General features: G+C 44.0%; 1 protein-coding gene across 1 annotated transcript in view; it reads left to right on the top strand.

The window, feature by feature from the left end:
* Positions 1–630: 630 nt before the first annotated feature.
* LOC140719310 (arf-GAP with dual PH domain-containing protein 1) overlaps positions 631–17,531 on the top strand; it is a 91,414-nt gene continuing 74,513 nt past the window's right edge. The window contains exon 1 of the mRNA XM_073033850.1: positions 631–1,040. Within this exon, the coding sequence (XP_072889951.1) occupies positions 950–1,040 (91 nt within the window). The 5' untranslated portion in view covers positions 631–949. The remainder of the gene's footprint in view (positions 1,041–17,531) is intronic.

Raw genomic sequence — 17,531 nt, 5'->3', positions numbered from 1 at the left:
GTTCATGAAACATGAAAGATTTTCTTTGTTGTACTTTATTTCATTATACCCTTTAATTAATATATAAAATCAAAAGAATAAGTTTTCAATTTTCATTTTAAATATTCATAGCACACATATTACAAAAAAAACATTTAAAGTGCCACACAGTTTTCAGGCTGTGTAAAAATTTCCTGCTCGGAGCAATACAGCTCAACGCAGCTGTAAAAAATTTAATGAGAGGGTATATTGTTACCCTTGGCAGGGTGTCCCATGCATCCATCACTATTTGTATTTAAATAAAACTAACCCCCCCCCCCCCCCGTACTTCCTTCAATCATCTTAAAATGATGTCTCCCTCATTTTTGCCATTTCAATCTAGGAAAAAAAGTCTCTGGCTGTCCACTCTATTTATGCCTCTTATCTTGTACACCTCTGTCAAGTCACCTCGCATCCTCTTTCCATAAGACGTAGGAGTAGAATTATAGGACACCAAAGAGAAAAGTCTCTAAGACCTGCCGCATCAAAAAGCATCTAGGAACCTTTCCAGAAACGCTGGAAACTCTTTGAGCGAGAAGGTGTTTGTCGCACCCGTGGCGGCCACGGGGAGGCGCTCTCTGCTCCATTACAGACCGAAAGTGACGGTTCTGTGCAATTGAGGAATGCGGAAAAACAGCTCCTAGCAGGTTTTTTTTGCTTCTCACCTCGCCTGCTTCTTCCGATAATCTGCTTTTCATTAATGCACACCATTTTGTTTTTCTTCTATTTTACAAACAACCGAACAGAGAGAGAGAGAAAAAATAAGTAGCCGTTCTTGGATTGACGAGACTGGGAACCCACAGAGCGGTGTAAATAAAGCGACGAGGAATCTGAGTTTACCGGAGTTTTAGAGCCGGTGCTTGAAGTGCTCTCGCTGTATTCAACCTCTGCATATCAGCCGCTTCTGCGATTTACACTGGGAGGAAAAATAATGTCAGCCGAGAAGGAGAGGATTTTTAGAGCATTGAAGGAGATAGTACAGAGACCCGGGAATGGGGTCTGCGCCGACTGTGGATTGCCAGGTAATGGTGCAACTTTTCACTTACGCGGGAGAGGGTCTGTGGGATGTTTTTTGGGTGGGACACTGAGTGTCAGCCCTACCTCGAGGGCACAGATCTCCAGCCAGGTACCCACCGTGGTGTGAGAAGAGGCGCGGTCTTTAACTCCTGGCTGATTGCAAAAGTTCCCGCGCTATCTAAAGCGTGCAATATCTTGATCGTTTGTTGGAGTTTACTGGGCATAAATTGATAGTTTGGATTAGCACGTAGATGGAAGGGGTACGGGAAATGCTCCTGCTGTAGGCAGAATAGTTCGGCACGGACTAGATGGGCCGAAGGGCTGCTTCGGTGGTGTAGCGCTCTAGCACTGTAGCAGGAGTGACACTGAAAGTACAGTATAACTCTAACATATAATTTAACAGATGAAATGTTGAACGGCCTAGGTTAGTGGACGTGGTGAGGATGTTTCCGATAGTGGAGGAGTCTATATAATCAGAGGACAGAGCCTCCGAATGGAAGATTATCCCTTTAGAACGGAGATGAGGGGGAATTGAGCGAGGAGGCGGTGAATCTGTGGATTTCATTGTCACAGACGGCTGTGCTGTGGAGGCCAAGTCGTTGGGTATATTTAAAGCAGAATTTGATAGGTTCTTGATTTGTAAGGGCATTAAAGATTACGGGGAGAAGGCAAGAGAATGGGGTTGAGAGGGATAATAAATCAGCCATGATAGAATGGCGGAGCAGACTCCATGGGCAGCACTGCCAAATTCTGTTCCTATGTCTTATGGTCTTAACTTTAACAGCTCTCTCTCTCTCAAATTGGCACTAGTTCAATGGAAACTTTATTAGAAAGGATTTCTGCCACAGTACCTTTCACTCTGAGGGTCCAGGCTGAGGATTTCCTTTAGGACATCCCAAAGCTCCTCAGGAGCAATTGAAAAGTTTTTTTAAAAGTTATGTCGGAAGAGACTTGAGGGAAATTGCACACATCAACCCCCCCCCCCCCCCCACAATCCGTTGATTGTATTATGAACCAGAGAGATTTATATATTGGTGAACCACTTCAGGTGGGATCTTGGCAGTATTTTCAGGTTCAAGTTTAAGTTATCATGTACATAGAAACACAGTGAATTATCAACACACCCGAGAGTGCGCTGGGGGGGGGGGGAGGCAGCCCACTAGTGTCGCCAGGCACTCCAGCACTAACATATGAGGGGTGATTGATAAGTCTGTGGCCTAAGATAGAAGGAGTCGATTTTAGAAAACCTAGCACATTTATTTTTCAACATAGACTCCTCCTACATTTACACACTTAGTCCAGCGGTGGAGGAGCATACGGATCTTGGACCTCCAGAAAGTGTCCACAGATGGGTGATTGATAGATTCGTGGCCTAAGGCAGAAGGAAATGGGTTATACAGCTCTCGTTACATGCACATGCAGTTCAACTCTTTGAGTGATTAGGCAGAAAGTTTGAAGTTAATAACTCATTTCCTTCTACCTTAGGTCAAGAACTTATCAATCACCCCGATGAGTTATTAACTGATGAGTTATTAATTTCAAACTTTCTGCATAATCACTCAGAGTTGAACTGCATGTGCATGTAACGAGAGCTGTATAACTCATCTCCTTCTACCTTAGGCCACAAACTTACCAATCACCCATCTGTGGACACTTTCTGGAGGTCCAAGATCCGTATGCTCCACGACCGCTGGACTAAGTGTGTAACTGTAGGAGGGGACTATGTTGAAAAATAACTGTACTAGGTTTTCTATAACTAATTCCTTCTACCTTGGGCCACGAACTTATCAATCGCCCCTCGTAGTATATTCTCAAAGCTCGGCAGGGCATGGTGAGATGTGACACATCAAGATGGGGCACAATAAAACAAGCCCCTGTTCCTCCTTCCAAACCACGTGCATACACAGTCCCCTAACCCAAGGGCAGGCTGTGTTCTTCAGCCCCCGCTGGAGGTTACATCAAACCAAGAGGGCAGGAGAAGCTACATTCTAACATCTCATCCGACAGCATTTCATTGTTACACCGGGGAGTCAACATCAGCCCAGATATTTACGCCTAAGCCTCTGGGCATGGATTTGAAACCAATATGCAATGACTCAGAATTGGGAAATGCCCGCAGCTTATTCACACCGAGTACATTATGTTTCCAAATCATTGGAATGGACCATTTGGCCCCTTAAGCCTGCACTGCCAATCAGCCTGATCGTGACTGGTGCTCACTGGTGGAGAAATTGAAAGACTTGGTGCAGACCACGAGCTGCCTGCGTCAGGGGTCAGAGGAGTCTGTGTGCAAAGGCTGAGGGCAGTCTAACAGTGGGTGATTGTCTTGGTCGCTTTTCTTGTAATCACAAGACCCTGTTGGATGCTGGTAATGTGGAAAGCCACAAGACTGAGTCACTGACTTAGTGGCAGACAGCAGCGGCGGGGGAACTGCGTGGCCTTGTTTGTAGTGAGGACTAGGCCTCAAGCTGTGGTGTCACCTGTTTACAGCTGCCCAGGAGAGAGGCTTTGGAGTCGCTATACTCCACCGGGGGCGCTGTGCTGCAGCATCCAAACTGGTGTTGGTGCTGCCCCCAGTGTTCGCTCAGCAGAAAACAAGCTGAATTGTGTTCGACTGCAGACTGCTGCAATATTCGTGGATTCAGGGACTTGGACTATATATTTTTTGTGACTGCATTTCACTGATATCTTTTATGTGCTGTATGTGATTGTTGGCATTGTGTTGTGCGCCTTGGCCCCAGAGTAACACTCTTTTTGTTTGGCTGTATTCATGTACGGTTGAATGACAATTGACCTTGAATTTGTTCTGAGAGTGTGCCTCCTCATTCTAGACTAATCGGGGGGAATGTCCTCCCAATATCTGCTCGTTTTGTGCAGCTTTGGTCATCATATTCTAGGGAAAATGTCATTAAGCTGGAGAGAGTACAGAGAAGATTTAAAGAACAAGAAAAGATTAATTTTATTTGCCATGTGTACATCAAAACACCCAGTGAATTGCATCGTTTGCGTTAGTGACCAGCACAGTCCACCAATGTGCTGGGGGCAGCCCGCAAGTGTTGCCATGCTTCTGGTGCCAACGTAACATGCCCACACAACTTACTAACCCCAACCAACTGGTACGTCTTTGGAATATAGGAGAAAACCCACATGATCACAGGGAGAAGGTACAAACTCCTTACAGGCAGAGGCAGGAACTGAACCCTGCTGACTGGTGCTCTAAAGTATTATGCTGCTAAGTTACAGTGTCACCCCTTTATGAGGGCACTGCCAGGCCTGGAGGGTCTTGAGTTACAGGGAGAGGTTGGGTAGGCAAGGACTTTATCCCTTGGTACGTAGGAGATTGTGAGGTGACATTACAGAGGTGTATAAAATCATGGGGGTATTGATAAGGGGAATGCACACAGTCTTCCCCCACCCCCAAGATTGAGAATTCAAAAACTAGAGGGCATAGGTTTGAGGTGAAGAGTGAAAGATTTGAAAAGGCCTGAGGGCAGACTTCTTCACACAGAGGGTGGAGAAAGTGGTTCAGGCTGGTATAATGACAACATTTAAAAGGTATTTGGGTAAGTACATTGATAGAATGGATTTGGAGGTAAATGGGCCAAACATGTACAAATGGGACTAGTTTGGTGGGCACCATGGGCATCGTGGTCGGCATGGAAGAGGTGGGCCAAAAAGCCTTTTTCTGTACTGTATTACCCTGTGACTCTAAACACAAGAGACTCTGCAGATGTGGAAATATTGAGGAATGCACAAAACACTGGAGGTACTCAGCAAGTCACACGGCATCTATGGAGGGGAATAAATAGACAATGTTTTGGGCCGAGACCCTTCATCTGGATGAAGTGACCACCTGCTATAGATCATTAGGAGTTTGAGGAGATTTGATATGTCACCAAAGACTCCAGCAAATTTTTACAAATGTACCGTGGAGAGCATTCTAACTGGTTGCATCACCTTCTAGCATGCATAGGATCATGGAAAAACTGCAGGAAGTTGTAAACTCAGCCAGCTCCATCATGGGGAAAAAAAGCCTCCCCACCATCGAGGACATCTTCAAAAGGTGATACCTCAGAAAGATGGCATCCAAAATTAAAGACCACCATCACATGCCCTCCTCTTGATACTACCATCAGGTAGGAGGTACAGGAGCCAAAAGTCACACACTCAACGTCTTAAGAGCAACTTCTTCCCTTCTGTCATCAGATTTCTGAATGGACAATGAACCCATGAACTATTTTTACACTACTTATTTTTTATATTTATATAAAAAATAATAAAATAATAAAAATAATATATTTATTTTTTAATATATATTTTATGTATTCCACTGCACTGCAACAAATTTAACAATATTCTGTATGTCAGTGATAATAAACCTGATCTGATTCTGAGCACAGTTGGAACAGGAGGGAGATGTTCAGCTTCAGACTTGTATCGCCCAATGTTCTCTCAACCCCAGGTTCGGCACTCCTCCCTTCTGAGGGTCGGTCTCAGGAACTCATGCTGCTCGGGGTACAGGAAGAAGTAACTTCCATCTCAAAGTTCAAAGTAAATTTGTCATCAGAGTACGTGAGATTAATTTCTACCTGAGATTCATTTTCCTGGAGGCATTCACAGTAGAACAAAAAATACAATAGATTCAATAAAAGATTACACATAAAAAAGATTAACAAACAGCCAACTTGCAAGAGACAAACTGTGCAAATACAAAAAAATGTTACTACTACGAATAATAAATAAATATTACTGAGAACATGAGTTGTAGAGTCCCTGAAAGTGAGTCCATAGATTGTGGAATAAGTTCTTTGTTGAGGTGAGTAAAGTTATCCATGTCAGTTCAGGAGCCTGATGCTTGAGGGGTAATATCTGTTCCTGAACCTGGCTGTGCAGGTTCTAAGGCTCCTATCCCTGCCTGATGGTAGCAGTGAGAAGAAGGTATGGCCTGGGTGGTGGGGGGTATTTGATGATGGATGCTATTTTCTTGTGGAAGTATTCCTTGTAAATGTGCTCAATTATGGGGAGGGATTTTCCTGTGATGGACCACACTGTATCCACCACTTTTTTTATAAGCTTTTCCATTCCTGGGCATTGGTGTTTCCATACCAGGCCACGATACGACCAGTCAGGACACTCTCCACTGTGCACCTATCGAAGTTTGCCTAAGTTTTAGCTGACTTGCCGAAACTTCTAAAAATGTAGTGGCACTGTAGTACCTTCTTTGAAATGGCACTTCCATGCTGGACCTGAGACAGATCCTCTGAAATAACACCAAGGAGGTTAAAGTTACAGATCCTCTCCTATTCCTTTTGTTCTTCAATGAGACGGTCCCAAGTTGATAGTCCTGGTCAAGTCTGACCCAATTCATCCTCATCCCCTTGCGACTACTTCCATTGAGATAATTAGATCCAGAGAAGGTGGAATAGATTGTTCCTGACAGCTAATACAAACGCCCCATCCCCTTGGGACTCTTGTGACCAAGAGCCATCATTTAGATACGTATCTATCTTCGCCCGGTCCTCTCATTATTTCTTATTGCTGTAGTAGCAGCCATCCTATTAAGTCCTCAGATGCCACGGGAGATGTCTTGGAGTAAACCTATTATTTTTTTATCTCTCTATAACCCGATGGCCTCTTCCCAATTAATTAGGTCTCTGGGACCTTGGGTCTTCGTAGGGCAAGTAAACTTCCCAATTCATCTTCGTCACTTTGGGAAACAAAGGGAAAGTTACAGTAAGCAGCAACGAGAACTCTTAACTCAAATGGTTCTGGTTTCAGCCTGTATTATATTGATTTTTTAGTTTTAAATGAGACCAATGGTTTCTCAAGGCAGTTCCTGGCTCAGAGAAAAACAAAGAATTCCTGGGGATCAATCAGATTCACTCATTTAATAAATCAGTTACATTTCATTAATGTTTACAAGGAACTTCACAGATCATTAACCATCCTTGTGTATGTCATCATCTCAAAATGGAAATACTGTCCCTCTTCTGGGATTGTTGCTTCTAACTGTTTAACAACCACTCCTCACCTGCTTAAAATGGTGACACTCTTCCTCCCGTTTCTGAGTCATATAATTCGGAGTTCAAGACCCATCCCAGGGCATATCATCCCATAACGTTAATCTCCTTGGTGCTATCGTATCAGAAGACTTGTTCTGGGACCTCACAAAGGAGGCACAAAAGTGCCTCTACTGTCTTAAAAGTCTGCGCAGATTCGGCATGTCATCTAAAACTTTGACAAATTTCTAGAGAGTATCCTGACTGGTTGTATCATGGCCTGGTAAGGAAGGACTTGAATAAAAAAATCTACAAAAAGTGGTGGATACGGACCAGTCCGTCACAGGCAAAGCCATCCCCAGCATTGAGCACATCTACGAGGAGCCACAAGGAAGCAGCGTCCATTACCAAGGGCCCTACCATCCAGGCGATGCTCTCTTCCCACTGCTGCATTCTTAAGGGAGGTACAGGAGGTCTCGTATCAACAGGTTCAGGAACAGTTATTACCCTTCAACCATTAAGTACCTGAACCCGTGCAGATAACTTCACTCAGCTCAACTCTGATCGATTCCATAACCCATGGACTCACTTTCAAGGACTCTACATCTCATGTTCTCAGTATTATTTATTTACTTATTTTTTATTGACGCGGTTTCTCTTCTTTTGCGCATTGACTGTTTATCAGTCTGTGTGTAGTTTTTCCATTGATTTGATTGTTTTTCTTAGTTCTGCAAGAAAATGAATCTCAAGGTGACGTATACAGTACGTGTTTTGATAATAAATTTTACCTTGATGCTAAAATCTGTGCTGATGGGGATACCTGTGTGTAACTCTGAGACATTCTCTGGGCAGGATGATAAGCTGAAGACCCTTCTAGGTGTAAAATACTCCGAAGGTCTCATTCTGAAACTAGAATCAGAATCAGATTTATTATCTCTAACTTAGATGACATGAAGCTTCTTCCCTTACAGCAGCAGGACAGAGCAATGGCATAAAATTACTATAAATTACAAAAATAAAAGGTGAGGTAAACACTACCTCATCGTTCCTTTTTTGGACCGGTCAGAAATCTGATGTGAAGGGAGAGAAGCTGTTTCTGAATCCTGTACCTCCTGCATGATGGTAGCAATGAGAAGGGTTACTACTGATATCCTTGACATTCCCTTCACAGCAAAGATTTCCACAGTCGTTTTTTGTTTCTGTAATAATGAAGGACATTCTGTAGCTAATTTACAGGCTTCAATAAACAGCAATATCGTGCCGTTATATTGGAGGAGAGGTTAAATATAGCCAAAGATATTAACTGGATTAATCTCTCTGACATAATTGCATGAGATTGCTATTTATTGAAGCTTGCAATCTAGTTACTGGATTTCCTCAATTATTGCAGAAAAACTTTTGCTCTGAAAGGAATCTAGCAAGAACTATAGAAATGCCAACATTTCACCCCCTCTTGTTTGTGTCCAGGCCTCCAAGAGGACCACAACCTTGTCATAAGGTTTGGAGGCTTATGTATCTCCATGCTATGTTGGCTGGAGCCGGGGCCTTGTGCTTTGCTTCTTGGTAGGGTCACCCATGCCAACCAGGTCAAAGGGTAGAAGCCAGACTAAGAGTGGTCCAGCGGTCCTCCAGGGTCGGGGGTTCAGCTCAGGATTTACAGCCCTGACTGGTCAGAAACAGCAATGAAGAATCCTCCTATACAGGCAGAGAAGGAGAACCTTTATCGCTGTCCTAAATGCTAGCAGTGTAACAGGTGGCAAGTAGGTTAGTGTTAGTGTCGAGGAGACTTCCGGTGGTGAGTCTGAGAGATCGGCGGCCAATGTTCCGGGTTCAATCCGGACCTCAGGTGCAGAGTGTTTGGTGTTTGAGTGTTCACTCTGAGACTACCTGAGTTTTCCCCTGATGTACTGATTTCCTCCCACATCCCAACATCAGTTGCCCCCAGTGTAAGGAAGGGGGCATTAGAATTTGTCAGGGGGAGTTCAAGGTTCAAAGCAATTTTTATTATCAAAGTACATAGATGTCACCATATACAACCCTGAGATTTATTTTCTCGTGGGCATACTCAACAAATCTATAGACTGCCAAAGGCTGCCAAACTAGAGCATTCAACCAGAATGCAGAAAACATCAAACTGCAAATTCAACAGGAAACCAATAATAATAAATAAATAAGCAATAAATATTGAGAGCATAAGTTGAAAAGTAGTCCTTTAGACAATCGAGAGATCTATAGATCATTAAGTTGATTTAAAAGTACGTTGCTTAGGGGGAAGTTTCATGCTGCAAATTCCTGAGCATAATTTGAAAGAGGTGGATTGAAAAGGATATCTGAACTATTGTCTACAGCTCACAGAACGTCACTGTTGATCACTGACACCATCTTGTCTCGTACCTTTTGGTGAATGTGGGGAAAATATAACGTTAAAGTAGGACGAGTTGTAGGGTAATGTAATGGGTGACAGGTGATATATATTGTTCATAATAGAAACTGTTCTTCATAATACAGTCCATCCACCTACACCAGGAACAAGGTCTCATCAGTCTAAGCACTAGGCCGATTTTGAATGACCGGGGACAGGCTGGAATGTGGCAGTGGGCGCCAGGCCGACAGCATATCAAAATGACAGGACTCGGGTCCAAGTGAAGGGAGTGCCCCGAGGTTTGGATGATTTAAATGTGGGGCCAGATGGATTGAAAAGGCAGCGTGTCAGGACTGGAGGGGTTGGGGAGGGATTGGATCCGTTCTGCTCGCCTCTCAGCCATGTTTGCTCCACTCTCTGTGGCGCTGTGGCCCAGGCAGTAAGCCCGCTCCGGGTTTAGGGTCTGTAAGTTCCGCGATGTTTTGCTTTGCTGTGTGGTGAACTGAGGCTGAGGTTGAGGCTGTGGGCCTGGCCCAGCTGCTCTGAGCTTCGCGTCGGAGGACTCACTTCCATTCTTGCGCAATCTATGTTTTTTTTCCTCTCTCTCTCTCTCTGCGCGTTTGGTGTTTGTTGGTGTTTGCCTTGTAAGGAGACAAATCTCAAGGTTGTATAATGTATACATACTTAGATAATAAATTTACTTTGAACTTTTGAACTTTAATTTACAGACACCGTAATTCAGTTGTGTTCACTTTAGGAGACATTGTTTGACATAATAGACAATAGACAATAGGTGCAGAAGTAGACCATCCGGCCCTTCGAGCCTGCACCGCCATTTTGAGATCATGGCTGATCAATTCCTATCAATACCCGGTTCCTGCCTTGTCCCCATATCCCTTGATTCCCCTATCCATAAGATACCTATCTAGCTCCTTCTTGAAAGCATCCAGAGAATTGGCCTACACTACCTTCCGAGGCAGTGCATTCCAGACCCCCACAACTCCCTGGGAGAAGAAGTTTTTCCTTAACTCTGTCCTAAATGACCTACCCCTTATTCTCAAACCATGCCCTCTGGTACTGGACTCTCCCAGCATCTGGAACATATTTCCTGCCTCTATCTTGTCCAATCCCTTAATAATCTTATATGTTTCAATCAGATCCCCTCTCAATCTCCTTAATTCCAGCGTGTACAAGCCCAGTCTCTCTAACCTCTCTGCGTAAGACAGTCCAGACATCCCAGGAATTAACCTCGTGAATCTACGCTGCACTTCCTCTACAGCCAGGATGTCCTTCCTTAACCCTGGAGACCAAAACTGTACACAATACTCCAGGTGGGGTCTCACCAGGGCTCTGTACAAATGCAAGAGGATTTCCTTGCTCCTGTACTCAATTCCCTTTGTAATAAAGGCCAACATTCCATTAGCCTTCTTCACTGCCTGCTGCACTTGCTCATTCACCTTCAGTGACTGATGAACAAGGACTCCGAGATCTCTTTGTATTACTCCCTTACCCAACTCTATACCGTTCAGATAATAATCTGCCTTCCTGTTCTTACTCCCAAAGTAGATACCTCACACTTATATAATGATGTCAGTGTAAAGCGACTGCCTTTGGTTGGCTCATAATGGAAGTGAAGGGCTGTAGCTTTTATTAAGCACATTAAAACGACTCTCGCATGTTTTATTCACAAGATCCTACATAGTGTGGAAGGCAGCTTGTTGATCATCGTGGACGAGGTTGGTTCCCATGCTGTGTGTCCACGAATTATCAGTGACATGGGGCAAGACATTTGACCGGTTTTCCTCCCCCCCCCCCCTCGCTCGCTGCTGTCAGAGGAAAATGCAGGGATCTTGGGATCCACGTTAGCAGAATTGAGACTGTGGGCTTGTTTTGAGGGACTTTGAGGTCCATGTTCGATGAGTTTCTGAATTCTGTTTGCTTTTTTTTTTGTTGTTTTTGAGCGGTTTGATCAGGGCGATCGATGCAGACTGGGGTGCTTCGGCGAAGAATGGCTCTGTGTCCTGCATTGGCTAGCAGTGCAGTGCTCAACGGAACTAATCTGGATTCCTCTAGTTTGACGTTTGATATTCTATGTGTAGTTCGCTCGCCTTTTGTTTCGCACAGTTTTTCTTTTCACGCTTTGGGTGTTTAATGTTTCCTTGAACGGGTTGATTGGTGTTTGTTTTGTGGATGCCTGCGCGAGGACAAATCTCAGATTTGTACTCTGTATGCACATTTTGATAAGAAATGTACTTTGAACTTCAAAAACAAGGCAACAAAGACAGAAAATGATGGAAGCACACAGTAGTATCAAGTCGAAGACATCAGTCCAGTTCTAATAAAAGGTCAACAACCTGATACATTCACACTGTCGCTTTCCCCACAGCTGCCTCCTGGCCTGCCGAGCATTGCCAGCAGGTCTCTTCTTTTATTTAGGACCTATAGCATTGCTGGTTTCTCCTCTTGCTTTTCAAACTAGGACAAAGTCTCAAGTGGTCTACCGAACAGTTCTGCGGATGAACAGTTCAATTACCAGTTGAACAGAAGGTGATGATCCTTGAATCACCACCTTATTGTGGTGGAGAGACTTGTGCGTTCCTGAGACCCTGAAAGCAAAGCTGTCTGGAGCTTGGCTGTTGGTAGGGTCACCCATGTTGTTAAGGTCAAAGGAGAGGTCCAAACAAAGAGCGATCCAGCCAAGATCTCAACACTGAGGCTGGAGGAAGATGATGACACATCATAATGGCAATGAAGGGGGAGGAAGGCTGCAGCAGTGGAGGGTCCCCAACTGTCCTGCATTCCATGCCACTGGACCCAGACACTGATCAGTCATGGACTGTGTGGTGGCTGCCCATGCATCAGCCCCCCAATGTTAAGCAAAATCTCACATATGCATTCTCCATTAAGGGAATCCACCCTTGGGAGAACATCATACTCGACTTTAGAGATTGCATTGCTACTGCTACTAATAGGCCACCCTCAGGGTGGAGGAGCTTCATATTCCATCTGTGTAGTCTCTAACCTGATGGCGTGAATATCGATTTCTCATTTTTTCCCCTTCCCACTTCCCTCATCTGTTCCCCACTCTAGCCTCGTACCTCTTTTCCTCACTTGCCTATAACTTCCCCCTGGTGCCCCTCCTTCTCCCATTTCTCCTATGGTCCACTCTCCTCTCCTATGAAACTCCTTCCTCTCCAGCCCTTTACCTTTCCCACCCACCTGGCTTCACCTATCACCTTCTAGCTATCCTCCTTCCCCTCTCCCCACCTTTTTATTCTGACATCTTTCCCTTTCTCAGCCCTGAAGAAGGATCCCAACCCAAAACGTGGGCTGTTTATTCAGTTCCATAGATGCTGCCGGACCTGTTGAGTCCCACCAGCATCTTGTGTGTGATACTCTAGAAGGACAGCTCAATGAGACACCTTGTACATCTCAGAAGCACTTAACAAAACACAACTTCTCTTTTTAGTAGTGTGCATTAATAGCGATAGAGGGCTGAGTTCAAAATAACTCCCGACTCTGCCGTTGGGGTTATAGATGAATGCACCAAATGATAAAGAGACACTATGCTGTTAAATATAAGTGCAAGATTTCTTGCAAGATGAAAAGCAGTTGTATTGTGCAGTATTTCACAGGATGTAGACATTGCAGGCAGAGGCCATATTTAAAGGACGTTCCTTCTTACCTCAAGTAATTAGAAATTCCCCGTCCTCTCCTGGTTCCATTCCAAACATTTTAACTACCAGGTCACCTCGCTCCTCTCAATTCCCTCTGTCCCTTGAATCCCCAAAACACTGGACAACAAAAATTTTCCTTCCTGAATACTTTTGGGTGTATCTTACAGATTAGGGGCTGTTGATCATGAAAATCACCATGAAATTTCCCTATCACACACCTTTTTTTGTTTATTGCCCATATTTGTAATTTCAGTTCATAATTCAAGTCAGAATAATTGACGCCAAGATTAAGGAAGGCACTTCTGTTAGTCCACAAATCAAACAGGTCACCAATAATAGGCAACTTGAAGAATTTCTAGTGGGACTGGAGAAAATTGCATGGAAGTCATTCAAGAATGTTTCTGAAAATCTTCTTAGCAACTACAGAGTACTAATCTACGTGCAGCTGGTTGACAACATGCCTCCGACTATCAGCCTCTCAAATCCACCCCTCACCTTTCCCCACTGACCTCAATCTGCCCATCACCCTTCACTCCTCCTTTCACCACCTATCACTTGCTGGCCTGTTCCAGCCCCTCCCTCTCCCCTCCTCTCTTAGAACATAGATCATAAAACAGTTCAGCACAGGAACAGGCCCTTCAGCCCACAATGTTGTGCCAAACCAATTAAATTAATGGCCAACTAAATATTCTCTTCTGTCTACACAATGTCCATATCCGTCCGTTTACCTCTCATTTATGTGTCCATCTAAGCATCTGTTGAAAGCCCCTTATGTACCTTACCAGCTATCTTCCCACTCTTAAGTCCTGACCTATCCTCCAACAAACCCCCCACATACACAGATTCTTCTCAACCTGCTGAGGTCCTTTAACCGTTTGTAGATGTTTTCTTGGCCTCAATTCTGTTAAGGTCCTCCCCGGTTCTGTTCTGGTGAACTCCTCATTAGCCACACCGTTCTTAAGTCCGTAATGAGGACGTGAACCAATTCCCATCCAGCAGAAGATGTCTGCAGCCAGGAATCCCATCCCATCAGCCTCCCAAAGCTACAACTGTACATAAGGGCTGAACATGCACTCAGTGTCCACTTTATCATGTAGCTCCCGTACCTAATAAAGTGGCCACTGAGTGTATGCTCATGGTCTTCTGCCACTGTAGCCCAACCACTTCAAGGTTCGACATGTTGTGTGTTCAGAATGCTCTTCTGCACACCACTGTTGTAATGGGTGCTCATTTGAGTCACTGTCGCCTTCCTGTCAGCTTGAACCAGTCTGGCCATTCCCCTCTAATTTCTCATTAACAAGGCGTTTTCACCCACAGAGCTGCGGCTCACTGATGTTTTTTTGTTTTTCGCACCATTCTCTGTAAACTAAGAGACATTTGTGTGTGAAAGTCCCAGAAGATCAGCAGCTTCTGAGATATTCAAACCACCCTGTCTAGCACCAACCATCATTCCACAATCAAAGTCACTCAGATCACATTTCTTTTGCCATTCTGAAGTTTGATTTGAACTACAACTGAACCTCTTCCATGTCTGCATGCTTTTACGCATTGAGTTGCTGCCACATGATTGACTAAATAAGGGTTTGAATTCACAATTAGGTGTGCTGGTGCACGCTTAATGAAGTGGACACTGAGTACATGCTGAAACCTTTTATACAGCTGAAGCTTTGGGAGACCAATGGGATGGGGTTCCTGACTGCAGACATCTTCTACCGATTTGGGAATCGATCCACGACCAAATTATAGACGTGAACAGAGTAGCTAATCAGTCAGGGGTTCACAAGCTGGAGGGAAGTTTGGGATGGATGTGAGAGGTAGGTTGGAAGGGAACCTGCAAGGTGGTGCTTTTCTGCACCCTCTCTAAATCTTCCACATCCTTTCTATAGTGAGACAACTAGAACTAAACACAACACTCCAAGTGTGGTCTAACCAGGGTTTTATAGAGCTGCAACATTACCTCAGGGCTCGTGAACTCATTCCCCATTACTAATGAAGGCCAACACCCCATATGTCCTCCTAACCACCCTATCATAATGACTGTTTGAACAAAAGACCTGCACTTATACAGCAGCTTTCATATACCCTGTCCGACCATTTCAATGTAATGTGTTCAGTATTGGCTACCTTATTTAATTAATAATGTGCATGCATCAGAACCATTTCAGATGCAGTTTATTAGACTCAAACCCAAAATGGCAAAATTATCTCTTGAGGAAAGGGTTGGAGCTGAATGCTGTCTTCTAGAGTTTCAAAGAGAGAGGGCTCGACTGAGCATTCTAAGGGCTCTTAATCTTGTTATTTCATGCTTGTTATTTATTGCTATTTATTTATATCTGCACTTGCTGTTTGTTGTTATTGATCCCGTTATAGCTACTATTGCTGAGTATGCCTGCTGGGAAATGATTCTCAGGGTTGTATATGGTGACATATACATACTTTGATAATAAAATTTACTTTCTACTTTGAACTTCCAGCTTTGGGAGGACCATGTTCACGATGTGGGTTGCTAGGACTAGGTAGAATAACAGTTTTGCTCCCACCAGATGGGCCAAAGGGCCTGTTTCTACGCTGTAGTGCTCTATTGTCTGTCTCACACTGCTTCCACTACCCTGTGAGAAAGAGAGTTCCAAACATCCATCACGATCTGAGAAAGAAAAGTTTTGAATCGTCACTGCCTTAAATGGGTGGCTCATTTTTAAAAACAGACGCCTAGCTCTAGATTCTCCCCCAAGAATGATCAGCTACACACCCACTGCTAGAAGATTTGGTTCAGGAATTGGGAAGTTATGCTGCAGTTATATAAGACTGAGATGAGGCTGCACTTGAGACCAGTGTAGAGTTTTGGTCACTCTGAGAGCAGAAAAGACTTACCAGGACGTTGAATGGACTTGGGGGGCCCTGAGGTAAAAGGAAAAGTTGTAGAGATTAGGATTTTATTCCCTGGATTTTAGAAGACTGAAGGGCGAACGAGTAGAGGTATATACAACCATGAGAGGTATGGACATGTTGAAAGCTCAGAGTCTTTTTCCCAGGGAGGGGGAGCTAAAAACAAGAAGGTTTAAGACCAGAGGCTAGAGTTTTAAAAGAAACATCAGGATGACTTGTTCTCACATTATGTGTCTGGAATGATCTGCCAAAAGTACTGGTTGAGTTGGGCACATTAGAACCATTGAAAGAACATGTACGAGGGGTGATTGATAAGTTCGTGGCCTAGGGTAGAAGGAGTCAATTTTAGAAAACCTTGCACATTTATTTTTCAACATTGTCCCCTCCTACATTTACACACTTAGCCCAGAGGTTGTGGAGCATACGGATCTTGGACCTCCAGAAAGTGTCCACAGATGGGTGATTGATAAGTTTGTGGCCTAAGGTAGAAGGAGATGAGTTATACAGCTCTCATTACATTCACATGCAGGCCAACTCTTTGAGTGATTATGCAGAAAGTTTGAAGTTAATAACTCATCTCCTTCTACTTTAGGCCACAAACCTATCAATCACCCCTGCTGTGGACACTTTCTAGAGGTCCAAGATCCGCATGCTCCACAACCGCTGGACTAAGTGTGTAAATGTAGGAGGGACTGTGTTGAAAAATAAATGTGCTAGGTTTTCCAAAATTGACTCCTTCTACCTTAGGCCATGAACTTATCAATCACCCCTCCTATATAAGCACATTGATAGTCACGAGGCTCTGCAGAAGCTGGAAGTCCAGAGCAACACACACAAATTGCTGGAGAAACTCAGCAAGTCAGGCAGTATCTATGGAGAAGTATAAATTATTATCGTTTCAGGCTGAAATGTCAACTGTTTATTCCTCTCCACAGAGGTTTAGAAGCCAAGCGAGTGCAGATATGACCAGCTCTCTGGGAAACACAATGAGTTGGGCTGAAGGGCCTGTTTCCGTGCTGCATGACTCCAAAACTTCAGAATCGGAATCAGGTTTAATATCACCAGCATATGTCATGAAATTTGTTGTCTTTGCAGCAGCAGTACAATGTAATGCGTAATAATCAGGAAAAAAATGTGAATTACAGTAACCAGAAATATAAACATGAATTATATATAAAATAGTTAAATTAAATAAGTAGTGCAAAAATAGAAATTAAAGAGTAGTGAGGTGGTGTTCATGGGTTCAATGTCCATTCAGAAATCTGATGGCAGAGGGGTAGAAGCTGTTCCTGAATGGATGAGTGTTTGCCTTCAGACAAATGATGATCATTTAAACCTCTTTATAAATGTTGGCTGACCTCCTTCCTGATGGTAACAATGAGAACAAGGCATGACCTGGATGATGGGGGTCTTAACAATGGACGCCGCCTTATTGAGACATCGCTCCTTGAAGATACCACGGAGGCTGGTGCCCATGATGGAGCTGACTGAGTTTACAACTCTCTGCAGCTTACTTTGATCCTGTGCAGTAGCACCCCCCGCCCCCCCCCCCCCCGGTACCAGCCAGTTAGA

This window comes from Hemitrygon akajei, chromosome 31 (assembly GCF_048418815.1).
Source record: "Hemitrygon akajei chromosome 31, sHemAka1.3, whole genome shotgun sequence".
Taxonomy (NCBI): domain Eukaryota; kingdom Metazoa; phylum Chordata; class Chondrichthyes; order Myliobatiformes; family Dasyatidae; genus Hemitrygon; species Hemitrygon akajei.
This window is presented reverse-complemented; position numbering and strand designations above follow the sequence as displayed.